We start from the raw sequence: 15,420 nt of genomic DNA, 5'->3' as shown, positions 1-15,420 counted from the left end.
AATAAATTAAGAGTCCTTAACAGGGCCGGACACGTAGTAAGTGCTCAATACGAGTTATAAATAACAATGATGATGGCTTTCACTTGTAACAAACGCCAGTGCCAAGTTTAACCTGCAACTGGCGACCAAACAGCGCTGTCAGGGAAGTATTTCTACGTGCCCCGACTGATGACGAAACAGACTAGAGGGGGCCCTAACTTGCTCAGGGCGCCTCCACTGGGAAGCCGGAGAGCTAGTTCCCACCCAAGGCATCTTCTCTCTTCCTCCAGGAGAGGAGGCTGAGAGAGGAACCCGGCCCTATGGGCCGACCCCCTGTTCCCTCGGTGGCCTAAAGGGAGTGAGTGAATCCTCGGCCCGGCGACCAAAATAGCAACCGCCAGGAGCCTGTGCCAACAGGGATCCCGCCCGAAAGACCAGAAAAGGAAGTGGCCGAGGTCATGCCCGGCCGTCCGACTGCGGCTGAGGGTCGCGCGGGGGCGGGGCTGGACCCCCACGTGCGCCGCCTGCCGCTGCCTCGCCGAGCCCTTTGTCGCGAGCAGCCGCGTTCGTGCCGCACTCGGTGGCTTAAAATAAAGACAATGTTCCCAGCCTCCCTGCGGCTAAATCCGGCGCGGGTGCGGGGGCGGTGAGAGAGCCGGGTGGGAGAGCTTCTCCCGGCCCTAGCTCCTTTCTCCCTTCCTGCCTCAGTTTCCCCATCTGGTAAGGGGACTCAGCCAAGTCTGGGGCCGAGACCATAGAGTCAAGGGTGGGCTGGGGCGGGGGGCGGGGGGCGTCACCCCTGCCTCCGCGGCTGCACGGACTTAAAGAGCAAACAAACCTCTTGGGACAGAGAGGGGCACCCACGAGGAGGCAAGGGAAAGCTGGTCACCCTCCTCTCCCGCCTACAAAATAAGTGTTTTTATTTCTAAAGGGACATGTGCAGAGGCGGTGGGAGAAGAGAAAAGGGAGACCAAGGAGCTTGGGGGGAGGGGGCAAGGAGAGAGCTTGATTCAGACTCGGAAATGGATGTTGAGCGTGGAGGCCTGACACCCCCACACTCAGCCACGTGTACGCGCACAAGTACACGCAGACCCACCGCGCGCACAAGCCGCCGCCGCAAATCGAGCGCGGTCCAGCAGGGGGCAGCGGGTATCCGCGCCCACGGGCAGGGACTGGTCGAGTTCTGACCCTCCCCTGCCCGTCTGGCTGACCGCGGCGTGGGAGGGGGCTGCTCAGATTCCTCTTCAAGCGGCAGGGTCTCCTGGACTTAAGAGAGGAGGTGGCCTGGGTGCTTGCTCCAGCCGCAGCTGGCTTTGAGAAGCAGAGATGCCCCCACATGTACCTGCCACGTGTACCCACCCACCAGGGGCACGATGGTGGCTGGCCGCACCCCAGGGACTCGAGTTTCCGCTCCACCTGACTCCATTGGCAACCGGCGCTCCAGCCTGAGGAAGCCCAAGTTACCCTTAGACATCAGGATTGAGGTGGGTGCTGGATGCCGGGAAAGGCAAGGGGCCATTCGTGGGGCAGTTCCCAACACCCCTCCCCAGCCCCTCCAGAGTTTCGGGCTCAGAGCTGAGGGACCTCAGTGCAAACACGTGCCAAGCACATTTTAAACCCACCTCTGCTCTTTGATTTTCTCATCTACATCCTGCAAATAACAGATGATCCTGGTCCTTCCTGCTTTCCACCCCAGGGCTTCAGCACAGCTCAGGGAAGCAAAGGACCCAGCAGTGGCCTCCCCACCTTTGCTCCATGGCCAGCTCCCCAGGAGGTCTCTAGGACCAGGTGAGGGCTGGGCACGACCCAGATCTCTATGGCAAAAGGTCCCCAGGGGTTCTATCTATGAGGAAACTCAACACAGAAATCCAAACCAGCCTGGGGGGCGGGCAGTGCTGGCCAAGCAGTGGGGCTCAAGGAGGGTAGGGGTAGGAAGGGCAGACTGTCACCTGCCAGGTGCACACCTGTGAGCCCCAAGTGGGAGAAAGGGGAGACAGTTTGACAGGCTGGGAGGAGAGCTGTCTGTCTGCCTGTCTGTCTGTCTTCCAGGTGGAAGCTGGGGGTGGCACAGGCAGAGAGGTAGAGGTTGCCTCACTTGTCAGAATTAGCAAGTTCCACAGTTGGGCAACACTCAGACACACACCGAACACAGACACACGTCCTGGCTTCAGATCCATGGGGCGACACCTGCGTCTCCACCGGCTGCACGGTGACATGCGCACTAAGGGACACACATGTGCAGGCACTCAGCAACACATGGAGCAGGTATACGTTCCCCACACACACACACACACACACTCATCCCCGCAAACCAGACACCCATGTGCCCTCACACCCGGCTGTGCAGCGGGGACAGAAAACCGGCACGCGGGCTCGGCGTCCGCTCAGCCCTCAGCCTGGGGCGCGCGCACGCCAGCCCTCTGGGTCTGTTCCAAGTTGGAGCCTCTCACGTGAGGCCCAATGTGTCATTTCCAAACAGAAGGAATCCAGCTCTTTCCCAGCAGGGAGAAAGAGCAGGGTGTGGGGCTGGGTGGGTGGGCGCGTGGGCATGTGCAAGGGGGCAGGGCGTGTGTTCTGGGGTAACAGGCATGTGAGCACCGACCGGGCTGTGTGTGCCGGGGCTTGGTACACGAGGGCTGGGGGCTCTAAGGTTGGGTGGGGGAAGGAGCCGGGGAAACAGTGTGTCTTTGTGAGAGTGCGTGTGTGAGCTTGTGTGTGTGTGTGTGTGTGTGTGTGTGCAGCCGAGTCTGTGTGCTTTGGGTGTGGGTGTTTGTCTCCCTGTATCCGCCTTCTCTCCCGTTCTGGACTTTTAGCCTTTCTGGGCTCATCTCCCTCCTGTCCTGCACCCTACCTGTAGGGGCTGGAATTGGGTGCCCTAGTGGAGAAGAAGGCCACGCTCCAGGGCCCACTATAACCCCGGACGCTGCCCGAGGCTTCCCTCTAGCTCCCCCTCCCTTCCTTTCCTCTCTTTCCTCCCTCCCTCTTTCTCTTCCTCCCTCCCCCCCCCCACAGGCTGGCGTGCCAGGGGGTGGGACATGCCAATCACTGGCTGTGCCTCTCCGGCTGCCAGCACAGGGCGCAGCTCCCCCCGGGAGCCAGGTGTTTGGGTCCCTGGAGACGCCATCGGCCCCCGGAGAGACAGCGGGGCTGAGGACCCTTCAGACCCCTCTCCAGCCCCATGGTGAGTATGTTTGGGAGGGCTTGGGAGGGGCTCCACCGAGGTGGGGGCAGTAGAATCAGGGTCCTCGTGCAAGGCAGGGACCAGGACTAGAAGGAAATGAGGAGGGACCCCAGAGAGAGGAGGGGGCCAGGGAAGGGTCTAGAGGCCAAGGCTCTGCAACGCTGCTCCAAGTACCCCATCTCTTGGCTTCTGGTGGATACATCTAATGTTTTTCTGGGGTTCAGCTGGAAAAGGAGCTGGGGCGCCCTTAAGACTCTGGACCCGGAGCCCAGAAGGGATCAGCTTGCCATGCAGCAGCCAGAGCCCCCAAGCCCCAGGGACAAAGTAGGGAGGGCAGGGGGCCAAGAGGTAGCCCTTGCCACCAGAATCTTGTGGGAGGTTGACCGCCCCCCCCCCCCCGACTGGGGTGCCAGTCTCAGAACCTCCTCCTCTCCTCCCTCAGGGAACCCTGACTCCCACCATCCCCATCCACCTTCAGCCCCTCCAAGATGGACTGAACCAGGCTGCTGGCCAGATGGACAAACGGGATGCCAAGGTGGGTGCCGGGCCAGACGCCAGCAGGAGACCAGGCCAAGAGCTCCAGGGCTCCTGGGGGACACGGGCGCATGGACAGCCACGCCGGCCAGGGAACGTGGTCCCGATGTGTGCAGGAGCCCAGAGGGCCCTCCCTATGTCCATAGTACCTTGGGCTCTCGCAGGGCAGATCACAGCCCTATACCCAGGTAATGCATAGATGCGAACAGGCACCCATGCCAGGTACCCACCCCAGGACCCCCAGACTTCACAATGTGGGGACAGGCTGGAGGCCAGGTGCTCTGATTCTTGCAGAGTGCCAGCTTCTGAGCTGGCAGCTGGGGAGGGGGTGGGCAGCTTTCATCGGGTCACTCCGACAGGTGCTGCTTGGGGGGTTATCAGTGCCAGTGGAGAGAGAGTCACTGCTTCCCAGAAAACGTACCTGCAGCACCGGCCAGGCTGACCCAGGGCCTCCAGCCCAAACGGCAGGAAGGAGTCAGACTGTCTCCTGCAGCCGGACAGTCTCCTGCCCCTGGGTAATCAGCTGCTCACTGAGCTGTCAGATGGGAGTTAGTTCTCTGGCCCCTGACCTCAGCCACTGGGCAAGCTGTGATCGCCACTGTGATACGGAAGGCAGGGGAGGAAACAATGAAATGGGGCCACAGAAGATGTGAGTCTGGGCTCCTCGGCTGGGTGCTGGAGGGCTGAGAACCAGATCCCCAAGTGCAAAAAGGAGTCCAGAGGGTCAAGAAGAGGGTAAGCAGAAGGCATGTCAAACGAGAAAGGAACATCCCCATTGTACAGATGGAGAGACTGAGGCTGAGGAAGGAGCAGGGACATGCTCATGGTCACAGAAGGGATATTTAGGGATCTGGCTGGCGCATGGACCCCGTTCTCCTCACCCTCAGTACAGCCTTGAACTCCCACCTCCCTGAGCAGGATGATGGGGTGGGGGAAGCAGCGAGCTCCGTGAGCAGGAGCTGGGGCTCCTGGGCGGGCGGGGAGAGGTGGGTGAATATCTCGCTGGGTTTCTGTTCTGCTGTGATGCCATGGTGATGCCTAGAAAGATGGGGGAGGGAAGGAGAGAGAAGAAAGGAAATGGGGAGGGGAGTGCAAAGAGTGAAAGCAGAGGGCATGCGGAGATGAGGATGAGGGCCAGGCACTTCTGATGCCACCTGGCAGAGTGGGCTCTGGGGCCCAGCCTGCTAACTGCCAGGCTCTGACATGATCCAGCTAAAGTTGGGCAACTGGTTAAGGTCCATCAACAGTGAGAGTATTTGGCACTGGTTCTAAGGCTGACGCTCCTCTTCCGGCTCAGCAGTGCATTTATGAGCGGTTAACTGATGGCTGCTGCCCTTCCCAGGGGTAGTCAGCACGCCCCTGGAGTGACTGTTGAGCCTGGAAAGGTGATAAAGTGTATCAGTTTACACCCTCCTTTCCAAAGCCAGATGTCAGTGGTGGAAGCTTTGTAAACCTTTAATGGGTCAAGAGCTACCTTCAGAGAAAAATTAACCCCGGGGTGGGGAGCACCACCTCTGACAGGCTGGTTTGGGGTTCAGGCCCCCACAGAAGGCACGGATGGGTCAGGAGGCCTGGCCAGAGGACCAGCTTCCCTGCACATGTGAGGTCCCAGGTACCCAGCCCCACGGCCCCCACCTCGTACCTCCTTTTCCCCTGTATCGCCCCTTCTCTCCAGCCAGGGTTCTGCCGACTTCCAGAATCACAAGATGGCTTCACTCCTCCCCCTGAATCTCTCCCCCAGCACCCTTCATTCTGTGCCTTCCCTCCTGCACTCCTTGACTAGTGGCAAGATTCAGGAAACCCCAGTGTTCAGGCATCCCTCTCCCCATCAATCTCTCCCCTCCCCCTTCCTCTCACCAGCCAGATCCCCGGCCCCTGGGGATTGGTCCAGGGCGCTGGCTAGCCTGCCCTGCTGAAGGCTCTGACCTCATCCCTTAACTCTTTGAGCCCAGGCTGACGTTTTCCTCCCCGACACTGGCAGGCACAGTCCCAGCCCAGTCCTGTCCTGTCACCTCACTCAGGCCTCCCTGCAGCAGGTGGGGCAGGGCTTCCCTGGTCCATTTGACAGCTGAGGATGCTCCTGGGGATTTTTCTCCCATCCTTTCAAGCCAGGCAAGGTCTCAGGGAGAGGGCAGGGACCTGGCAGGTGAAGGGATACAGGAACTGGATGGAGCGAAGGGACCATACTCGGGAGCCGGTTCAGACTCCCATCACTCCACCCACCCTCTGTTGCTGCAGGCTCAGCCTTGTGCTTAAAGTCCTAAAGTCCATCAGGAGATCTCCATGTACATCCATGGATTTATTCCACAGATGTTTACTGAGCAACTGCTGTGTGCCAAGCAGAGAGCTACGGCTGGACCACCGCCTTCCCATAGTACTGTGATCATACGTCATCCAGATAGATAACACACACTGTCACACACACACACACACACACACACACACACACACACACCCAGGCAGACAAGATTCTCAGGGAAGGACTGATTCATCCCTATTGACTGATTCAACCCTGGGTTTGGCCAAGCTAGTCAAAGTAGGCAAGAAGGCCATTGAGCCCCCCATCCCCACAGCATTTGGAGTAGGCGCCCGAGAGGTTAGCCCTGGAGGCAGACTGTTGTTGTTCAGTCACTAAGTCACATCCGACTCTTTGTGACCCCATGAACTACAGCACACCAGGCTGCAGGCAGACCACCTGAGTCCAAATCCTGATTGCATCAGTGATGAGATATCAGGTTAGAGCCTCATTGCTCCTTTTGCCAATTGAAGATAATAGAACCTATTTCCCAAGGATTTGTAACAGGTCAATTACATCACGTATGTAATGCTTAGAGCCATGTCTGCTTATAGTAAGCAGCCTGTAAATATTAGTTGCTATGATAATATTAATATTATTAAAAGCTCCCAAAGACCTTTATCAGGAAGCCACAGTTCTGGGCAGAAAAGTGCCTCCTGTGTCCTTTCCACCTTCTTCTACCCCAGACACCCTCAGAGGATGTCCCAACCCATCCCCATAAAGACCCTCATCATTTCTCTTTTTTTTAATTTTTGGCTGTGCTGTGAGGCCTGTGGGATCTTAGTTCCCCCACCAGGATCAAACCCATGCCCCCTGCCTTGGAAGGGCAGAGACTCAACCACTGGACTGCCAGAGAAGTCCCACCCCCATCCCCATCATTTCTTATTCTCACTCAGCAATGCACACACTCTCACACACAAACACTCATCCTACAGAAAGGTACCAGGTCAGGACTAGAACTTACCCAAGGTGACCCAGCAAGACAAGAGCAGAGATGGGGCTTGAAGCAGAGGCAATGCAAGGACTTCCTTGGGGAGTCTTCCCCCCAGGCCCTGCGATCCCCACTAACCAACTACCCCACTCCCATGGATGTTTTCACATAATATGCTATGCAATACAGCTTCCACCACACACAGCCCCCTTTCAACCAGAGGGCTAACCCTAAGTCCCTCCCCTGTAGAAATTCTGGAGCTGCTGCTGAACCCTAGCACCCAGACTTTTAGCCCAAGGGAATTCCCCACAGGGAAATCACCCAGTCACTGGAAGCCACATTCTTTCTCAGCCATCATCTTGCTGACCCACCAGTAGCCTTGAAGAGGCTTTGCCTTATTGAAGATTGCCCCCAGTAAGGAGTTAAGGAGACCTGCCCAAGGTCACACAGCAGGGACCAGAGCAGGCCTCCGGGAACCTTCTCTGTAGTAAATCACAATCCAAGAGAGGCTTGGGGGAGGACCCCCACTTCTGATTGTGGAAGAAAGATAAAGTCACAGATGACTCTTCCTGGGCTGCATCCCAAGGGCTCAGAAGGTCCAGCCGGGGGCAAGAATCAGGGTCCAGTTCCCCAGAACCTCTGCCCTTCTCTTTCCCCTCGCTGTCCCTGAAGAGAGGCCCTCGCAGCTCACAGGTGGGGCACAGAGGGCCAGCTGAGTGGAAAGAACATGGGCCTTGAAGCCTGCAGGTCCAGGGCTGAGAGACGCTAAGTGAGCCCTCAGCCCCTGCAGCCTCCCCTCCGGGACTTGGTCCATTTTATAGGTGAGGATGTTCTTAGCTATTTCTCTCCTGTGCTTTCAAGCCATCTTGGAATCTTGATTTCAGGATCCTGTAAAATCTCCCCAGATGTCAGGCTGGTCCCACTCCTCCACTGGACAGATGAGCAATCTGGGGACCAGAGATGGGCTCTGACAGGATCTGGAGAGGAAAGGGCAGGGGACAGTCAGATGAGAGTCAGTGGATCAGAATGAGGAGTCACGAATAATAGCAGAAGCTGTTGACTGAGTGTCATTTCAGTGCCAAGCACTTTGGATACTATGATTCTTATTGGACACAGCTGAAGAGACTGAGCACAACATAGCACATTCTTATCAGCAGGCTTCCCAGGTGGCGCAGTGGTAACAGAATCTGCCTGCCAGTGCAGGAGACCCAAGAGACACAGGTTCGATCCCTAGGCCAGGAAGATCCCCTAGAAGAAGAAATGGCAAGCCAATCCAGTATTCTTGCCTGGAAAATTCCATGGACAGAGGAGCCTGGCTATATAGTCCATGGGGTTGCAAAGAGTCAGACACGACTAAGCATGCATGTATCCCCATCAGCTGAGGGAGGCAGGGCTACAGGGAAGGAAAGGTTAAGTCATTGCTGATGATCACACAGCTAGGAAGGGACAGCTTGGAGATTCAAACCCAGGGTTGTGATTGGCAATGCAGGAATTAGGATGAGTTGAGTGAGGTGTTCGCCTTGGAGCAAAATTTAAGGAGTGGGTACAAAAATACCTCACTAGTCAAGATAAATAATATTGTAATGTAATATTTTTGAAAATCAAACAACAAATTACAGCCCACAGGCGGCCTGTTTTTGTAAATCAAGTTTGGTCAGAACCAGGGCCAGGATTAGGGCGAGGCATGGGCGGTGAGGTGTTTGTGCAGATGCTGGGTTGGATCCTGTCTCAGTTTAAAATTGTGTGCATGATGGATGTTTTGCATCGATTTCTATTCTTTAAATGTCACGTTAAAATGTTGCTTTCTTGATGACTGAGTTTGGGGCATCTACTTAAATTCTGCATGCAAAGCAAGTGCCTCGCTCACCCCACCGAGTCCTAACCCTGCTGCGGTGTGTGGACCAAGTCCAATGGCAGAGCGCTTGGTCACACGGTGCCCAGGCAGACAGGAGACCCCTGCAGTTGCGGAGGGTGCAGGCCTGTAAGCTTAGGCCTGTAAGCTCTTCGGTCAATCTTCTCAGGTCTTGTCCCAGGGAGCCGCCAGAGGCTACAGAAATGTCCCCAAGGCACCCAGGCTTGGGATGTGGATGCCAGCACCCAGTCTAGGAGCCAGGAAACCTTAGACTACACAATACCTTTTTTTTTCCTCTGGGCCTCAGTTACTCCATTTCTGCAGCGGGCACAAACAGCACCGAGTCTCGACTATCAAAGGGATCACAGTTGTTCAGAGTCACCTGTCAAGGGTAGTTTCCACCAGTGACCTCACAGGGAAAAGCCCAAGCACCTACAGTCTGACCCCAGTCTCCTGCCTGACTTCCCTTAGGGGACCAGGTTGCAGCCGAGTTCAGTAAGCAAGATAAATCATATTTTAGTGTAACATTTTTAGTTCAAATTGGCAAACTATAGCTCCTACGTCAACCATCAGGGTTTTTTATATTTATTTTTATTTATTTATTTATTTAGCTACACTAAATAAGTGTAGTGTAGTATATTTAGCTACAGGGTCTTAGCTGTGGCAGGTTGAATCTAGTTCCCTGACCAGAGATCAAACCCAAGACCCCTGTGTTGGGAGCATGGAGCTTAGCCACTGGACCACCTGACCATCAGTTTTATAAAGTTTCATTGGAACATACTGCTTGGGCTCCAATCCTGGTTCTTACCTTAGCTGTGTGATCCTGTACAAATTCTTGTGCTTTTCTCAGCCTTAGTTTCTTCATCTATAAAATGTAAAGAAAAACAATCCCTAGGTCATAGATTCCCTGTTAAGGTTAAGTGAAAAAGGATACATAGGTACTCTGAGTAATGACTAGCCCTCAGGGATGCTAACTAATAGCAGTGACCATTGTTATTGTTAGTTGCTGTTATCATAGAATTTTGGGGAGAGGCCATGCCACGTGGCATGTGGGATCATAGTTCTCCAACCAGAGATCAGATTTGAACCTATGCCCCCTGCAGAGGAAGTGCGGAGCCCCAGCCACTGAACCACCAGTGAATTCCCCATAGTATTAGAAATTTTCATCAAAGAAGCAGACACTTCTGGGCAGGAGGGAGCTCTTGTTGCTACCGTTGCTGTGTTCATGGGAACCATGGACCAGGGCTGTTCTAAGCATTTGGCATCTATTGACTCTTTAAGCTAGGCAATAATTCCTCAAGCATTAGCCAGGGACAGGCATTATTACCATTTTTCAGCTAAGGAAACCCAGGTGCATAGCAGTGGCATCTCTAGAGGAGACTACACACCCAGTACATGGTATGGCCTGGATTCAAATGCAGACAGTCTGACTCCAGAGCCCGAGTTCTTCAGCCAGGACTTCCCCTTGTGCCCCCTCACATGCAGATTGTCCCAGACCCAGGAGCATTGACAGCCACAGCTTTTCTTGCTCTTTCTGTCACACTCTGAACTCCTCATGCTGAGAGTTTCTGTCACAAGGACACCCCTAGCCACGCAGCACCAAGGCATCCCTCAGCAGTGAGCTCTCACAGACTCTAGTCTCCTCATCAACAGACCAGGTCCCCAGGAACACCAGGGCTTGCTGGGTCCCTGCCCAGCGTCTCTCCCTTGGAATTTTCCCAGCAATACCGGCCCTGAAGGTAGGAGGAGACCCAGTCTCTTCAGCAAACAGACGAATGCCTGAAGCCCTGAACAAGAACATCCAGCAGCAAGGCGGGGGCTGAGAGGTTGGGCCTCTGCCCGGCCAGTGGTCGCTAAGAGTCATGGCTTCTCTCTCTACCCATCCTCAGTGCCCGGGCTGGGCTCCAGCTTCAGGCAAAGTCTGGAGGGTCTTCCTGTTCCCCTTGCTGCCCTCTGCTCAGCTGCGGCCTCGCACACCACATGTCACCAAACTCTCGCTTATCTGGGAACTGAGGCCCTCGCCCATCCTGCTTGCTTTTACTCCAGATTGTCCATCACCAGCTGAGTGTCTGGGCCTGGCTCAATCTCCCCTGATGCCCTCAGGAGTGTTTGCGCCAGCCCCAAACTGCGCGTGCGTGCATACGCCACGCCCCTTTGCTTGTATCTCTTTCCCTCTCTCTTCTCTGGAGACCATCCCCCGCCCCACCGGCACCCGCCTTCCCATCACTCCTTATTTCAGGGAAGAATCCCGGTGGATCTTCACGTGCTCAGAGAGTGAGCGAGGGAAGTGGGTTCTGATCACACACCACCTGTGTCGCCATGGCCCGGCCTTAGAGCCGGCTGGAGCCACGGTTGCCTTGGTGAAATGGGGGTCATAAGAGACCTTCCTCCTACAAATGCTCCACGTATTTTTTTTTTTTTTGGACTGTGCTGGGTCTTCACTGCAGTTACACAGGCTTCTCTAGTTGTGGTGCATGGGCCTAGTGCCCCCCTCCCCCTAGGGACTGAACCCATGTCCCCTGCATTGGCAGGTGGATTCTTAACCACTGCACCACCAGGGAAGTCTGGAATGTTCAACAATTCAATTAGGTAATTCAATTAAGCGCTTAGCCCCGTGTCTGGCATGTAGTAACTACTCAGAAAATGAAAGCTTTAATAAAATTGACTGAAATGCTTTGAAAATGTGGCAGTCCCATGTACAAAGCCAGTCTCCCCACTCCTGCCGCATGAGTTAGTTAGAGAAGCGTTAGCAGCAATTTCCCGATGAGAAAATTGAGGCTCGGAGTCTGAATGGTGATGCTGGAATGGGGACTCAGATCTCTGGATGCCAAAGCCATACCCTCCCCCTCAGGCCACTGGTAAATCCATTCGTGGCTGGGAAAGTGCCTGCTAAGTGACCAGGCGTGGGCACCAGTGAGGATGGTGTGATGCTGTCTGGCTGCCACCCTGAGAGGGCAGAGGCTGTGCTCCCAACACCTTCCACTCCGGGCTCTGGGAGGCGTCCTGCTGCCCAACCCAAGCGCATGTCCTCTCTTTTCAGGTGATGAGTGGCCCCTGAGGAAGCCCCGACCTGTGATTAGAGGAAGGGGCTACCTCCCCCACTCCCCCCAGCCACCATGAATACCTCAGCGCCACCGGCCGTCAGCCCCAACATCACTGTCCTGGCACCGGGAAAGGGTCCCTGGCAAGTGGCCTTCATCGGGATCACCACGGGCCTCCTGTCTCTGGCCACGGTGACAGGCAACCTGCTGGTGCTCATCTCCTTCAAGGTCAACACGGAGCTCAAGACAGTCAACAACTACTTCCTGCTGAGCCTGGCCTGTGCCGACCTCATCATCGGTACCTTCTCCATGAACCTCTACACCACGTACCTGCTCATGGGCCACTGGGCTCTGGGCACGCTGGCCTGCGACCTCTGGCTGGCCCTGGACTATGTGGCCAGCAACGCCTCGGTCATGAACCTGCTGCTCATCAGCTTTGACCGCTACTTCTCGGTGACCCGGCCCCTGAGCTACCGTGCCAAGCGCACGCCCCGCCGGGCAGCCCTGATGATCGGCCTGGCCTGGCTGGTCTCGTTCGTGCTCTGGGCCCCGGCCATCCTCTTCTGGCAGTACCTGGTAGGGGAGCGGACGGTGCTGGCCGGGCAGTGCTACATCCAGTTCCTCTCCCAGCCCATCATCACCTTTGGCACGGCCATGGCCGCCTTCTACCTCCCCGTCACGGTCATGTGCACACTCTACTGGCGCATCTACCGGGAGACAGAGAACCGGGCCCGGGAGCTGGCGGCCCTGCAGGGCTCGGAGACGCCGGGGAAGGGGGGCGGCAGCAGCAGCAGCTCAGAGCGGTCCCAGCCGGGGGCCGAAGGCTCCCCAGAGACCCCTTCAGGGCGCTGCTGCCGCTGCTGCCGAACCCCCCGGCTGCTCCAGGCCTACAGCTGGAAGGAGGAAGAGGAGGAGGACGAAGGCTCCATGGAGTCCCTCACCTCCTCGGAGGGTGAGGAGCCTGGCTCCGAGGTGGTGATCAAGATGCCCATGGTGGACCCCGAGGCACAGGCCCCCGCCAAGCAACCGCCCCGGAGCTCCCCGAATACGGTCAAGAGGCCAACCCGGAAGGGGCGCGAGCGGGCGGGCAAGGGCCAGAAGCCCCGTGGGAAGGAGCAGCTGGCCAAGCGGAAGACCTTCTCGCTGGTCAAGGAGAAGAAGGCGGCTCGGACCCTGAGCGCCATCCTGCTGGCCTTCATCCTCACCTGGACGCCGTACAACATCATGGTGCTGGTGTCCACCTTCTGCAAGGACTGTGTTCCCGAGACCCTGTGGGAGCTGGGCTACTGGCTGTGCTATGTCAACAGCACCATCAACCCCATGTGCTACGCGCTCTGCAACAAAGCCTTCCGGGACACCTTCCGCCTGCTGCTGCTCTGCCGCTGGGACAAGCGTCGCTGGCGCAAGATCCCCAAGCGCCCCGGCTCTGTGCACCGCACCCCCTCCCGCCAGTGCTGATGGCCCTCCTGCCTGCATCCCTCCACCCCAGCGGGCCCTGGTAGAGAGCGGGCAGGGGCGGTAACCTCAGACCCAGGGCCCTGCTCGGGGGGGAGGGCCCCCCCAGGATTCCGGGGCCCCTAGGTCACCTTCCTGCACAACCCAGGGAGACCCCACCAACTTTCCAAACTGGGGAACCCGGGGAACTGGTTCTTGTGTTCCCTGCCAGGTGGGAATGGGCTCTTCACCAGGAAGAAAGCCTGGGAGGGGGTATCCGGGCTTTGGATTCCTTGTTTGTGTTCAGGCAGGAAGTCCATGCAGAGCCAGCAGAGCGGGCCAGGAGAAAGGAGGTTTAACCAAGCGGTCCTCCTTGGCCCCAGGGGCTGGCCTGGATCGAGTGGGGGATGGCACCCCCTGCCAGCAGGGAACTGACACCAACTACTGAGAGAAAAGCTTGGCTCAAGGGAGTATCCCTGCCTCCCAGGGGTCCACTCCCTCCCCAGGCACAGCCCACTCCGCTGGGCCCTCAAATACTCTCCAGGGTGTCCTTGTGTGGGTCACCCCCAAGGCAAATGTCCAAGCGTCAGTGGGACACTGACACCAGAGGGGACCAGTGTGGCCAGTCTCACGTCAAGCCCTGAGGCAGCAGAAGGAGGGAGCACCAGGCATCCCGACTGTCCCACTAAGTCATTTCCCTGGGAGTGAGGGGCAGGGGTGCCTGCTGTCCAGCCCCTGCTCTGGAGAAGCCCTCAGACCCTCCCTCCCTGGCTCACAGACACCACCCTGGGTAGATCTGCTCCCTCGGATCTAGCCAGGCCTCCCGCATGCTGCCTGCCTCCGCCCCCCACCCCCACTGGCCTGGCCCAGCAACAGGTTCCCTCCTGTAAGCTCACCCATCCAACCCATGCATGGCCTCCCAGCCACCCTCATCTCCAGGCCCAGCCTGGTCCCAAATGTTCTTTCCTCCCAACCTCAGCAAGCGCTGAGTCTGTGAATAAAGCCACATAACCAGCGGCCGCTAAGGGGCCTTCTCTGGGTTAGTTAGCTCTTTTTGTTCCCTCCCTCACACCCCCGCCGGCCACACTGTGCAGATTGCAGGATCTGAGGTCCCCGACTAGGGATCAGACCTGTGCCCCCTTCAGTGGAAACCCGGAGTACGAACCACTGGACTGCCAAGGAATTCCCTCAAGGACCTGGCCGTAAGGCAGGGCAGGATGGAGCAGGGAGGGTCCAAGCACCGTGAGAAGTGGGTCACTGCCCTGAGGGTGGTCTCAGAAGGAGCAGCACCGAGCGGCTGGATCTACTGAAACTGTGAACCCAGCACCCAGCGTCCGGCTCAGGTGAGTAAGGCTGTAGTGGGCAGAGCTGGCTACCGGAAGTAGGAGGACCATGAAATAAATTGCCCCTGCCCACAGCCCAGCATATTTTTCAGCAGCTTTGCCATAAGGGGAACTCATCACCCCCCCCCCCAGAGAGAAAAGAAATGCTCCAAAACCCCATTTACAGATGGGAAGACTGGGGCCCAGTGACCCACAAAGACCTTTCAGGGTTACCCCCAAAGTGACACCCAGGCTTCCAGGCAGTTCACAGCCTCTCAAAGCATTCCACAAAGATGCCCCTCAGGCACTTCACTGGTGAGGGGGCCCCGAAAGCCTAAAGCCTAGCGAGGTTAATCCCACAGCACAGAGCAGTGGCTCTCTGATTGTCACTGGCTGTCCTCAAGACCACCCTTAGGTTCAGTCATTCACTAGGACACGGAACTCAGCAAAGCTGTTATCTTCGTGGTTATAATTATTACTGTGAAAGGATGCAAAGTCAGCAAAGCATAGAAGTGCACAGGCCGAGTCCAGGAGAGACCAGCTGCCAGCTTCCACTGGCCTCTCCCAGTGGAGTCATGGGGACAGCGCTTAATGCTCCCAGCAACAATGAGTCGCCACCCCAGAAACATAGTTTGCAGCTGCAAGAACCACTGCCAACAGGAAATTCGGCCAAGGCTTGATGTCTGGTGTTTGATGGAGGCTGCTGACCACCCACATGCCTGACCTTAGTTACTTAGTCTCCAGCCCCTTCAGAGGCTATCCCAAGAGGCCCCTGGCTCCCAGATAAGCAAAAATACTCTTATCAAACAGGATATTCCAAGGGTTTAGGGGCTATCGCCCAGGAGCCAGG

At 56.9% G+C, this 15,420-nt stretch overlaps 1 protein-coding gene and 1 long non-coding RNA gene across 4 annotated transcripts; one reads left to right on the top strand and one right to left on the bottom strand.

Annotated features, from left to right (window-relative positions):
• The first annotated feature begins 1,115 nt into the window (after positions 1-1,115).
• Positions 1,116-14,288, top strand: CHRM1 (cholinergic receptor muscarinic 1). Of its 3 annotated transcripts, none has more exons than XM_070457514.1 (4): positions 1,116-1,463; positions 3,050-3,160; positions 3,603-3,695; positions 11,814-14,288. In XM_070457514.1, exon 4 carries the CDS (start codon positions 11,890-11,892, stop codon positions 13,270-13,272), a length of 1,383 nt encoding a protein of 460 aa, XP_070313615.1. In that variant the 5' UTR covers positions 1,116-1,463; positions 3,050-3,160; positions 3,603-3,695; positions 11,814-11,889; the 3' UTR covers positions 13,273-14,288. The 3 variants fall into 3 exon arrangements, with proteins under 3 accessions (XP_070313615.1, XP_020755251.1, XP_070313614.1); XM_020899592.2 differs by having other exon boundaries at positions 2,992-3,160; XM_070457513.1 differs by lacking the exon at positions 1,116-1,463 and adding an exon at positions 2,586-2,604.
• Positions 5,134-11,818, bottom strand: LOC110140910 (uncharacterized). Its single transcript, XR_002314918.2, has 3 exons — positions 9,582-11,818; positions 9,057-9,155; positions 5,134-7,898 (listed from the first exon to the last, which is right to left on the bottom strand). It is a non-coding gene; the product is annotated as an uncharacterized lncRNA (long non-coding RNA).
• Positions 14,289-15,420: the final 1,132 nt, after the last annotated feature.

Source organism: Odocoileus virginianus, chromosome 28 (assembly GCF_023699985.2).
Source record: "Odocoileus virginianus isolate 20LAN1187 ecotype Illinois chromosome 28, Ovbor_1.2, whole genome shotgun sequence".
In the NCBI taxonomy this organism is placed as follows: domain Eukaryota; kingdom Metazoa; phylum Chordata; class Mammalia; order Artiodactyla; family Cervidae; genus Odocoileus; species Odocoileus virginianus.
The sequence above is the reverse complement of the archived record's forward strand: the minus strand, read 5'-3'. Positions and strand labels throughout refer to the sequence as shown.

Excerpts from the sequence above, each read along its gene's own strand:
- CHRM1 (XM_070457514.1), top strand. The coding sequence starts at position 11,890 with ATGAATACCTCAGCGCCACCGGCCGTCAGCCCCAACATCACTGTCCTG.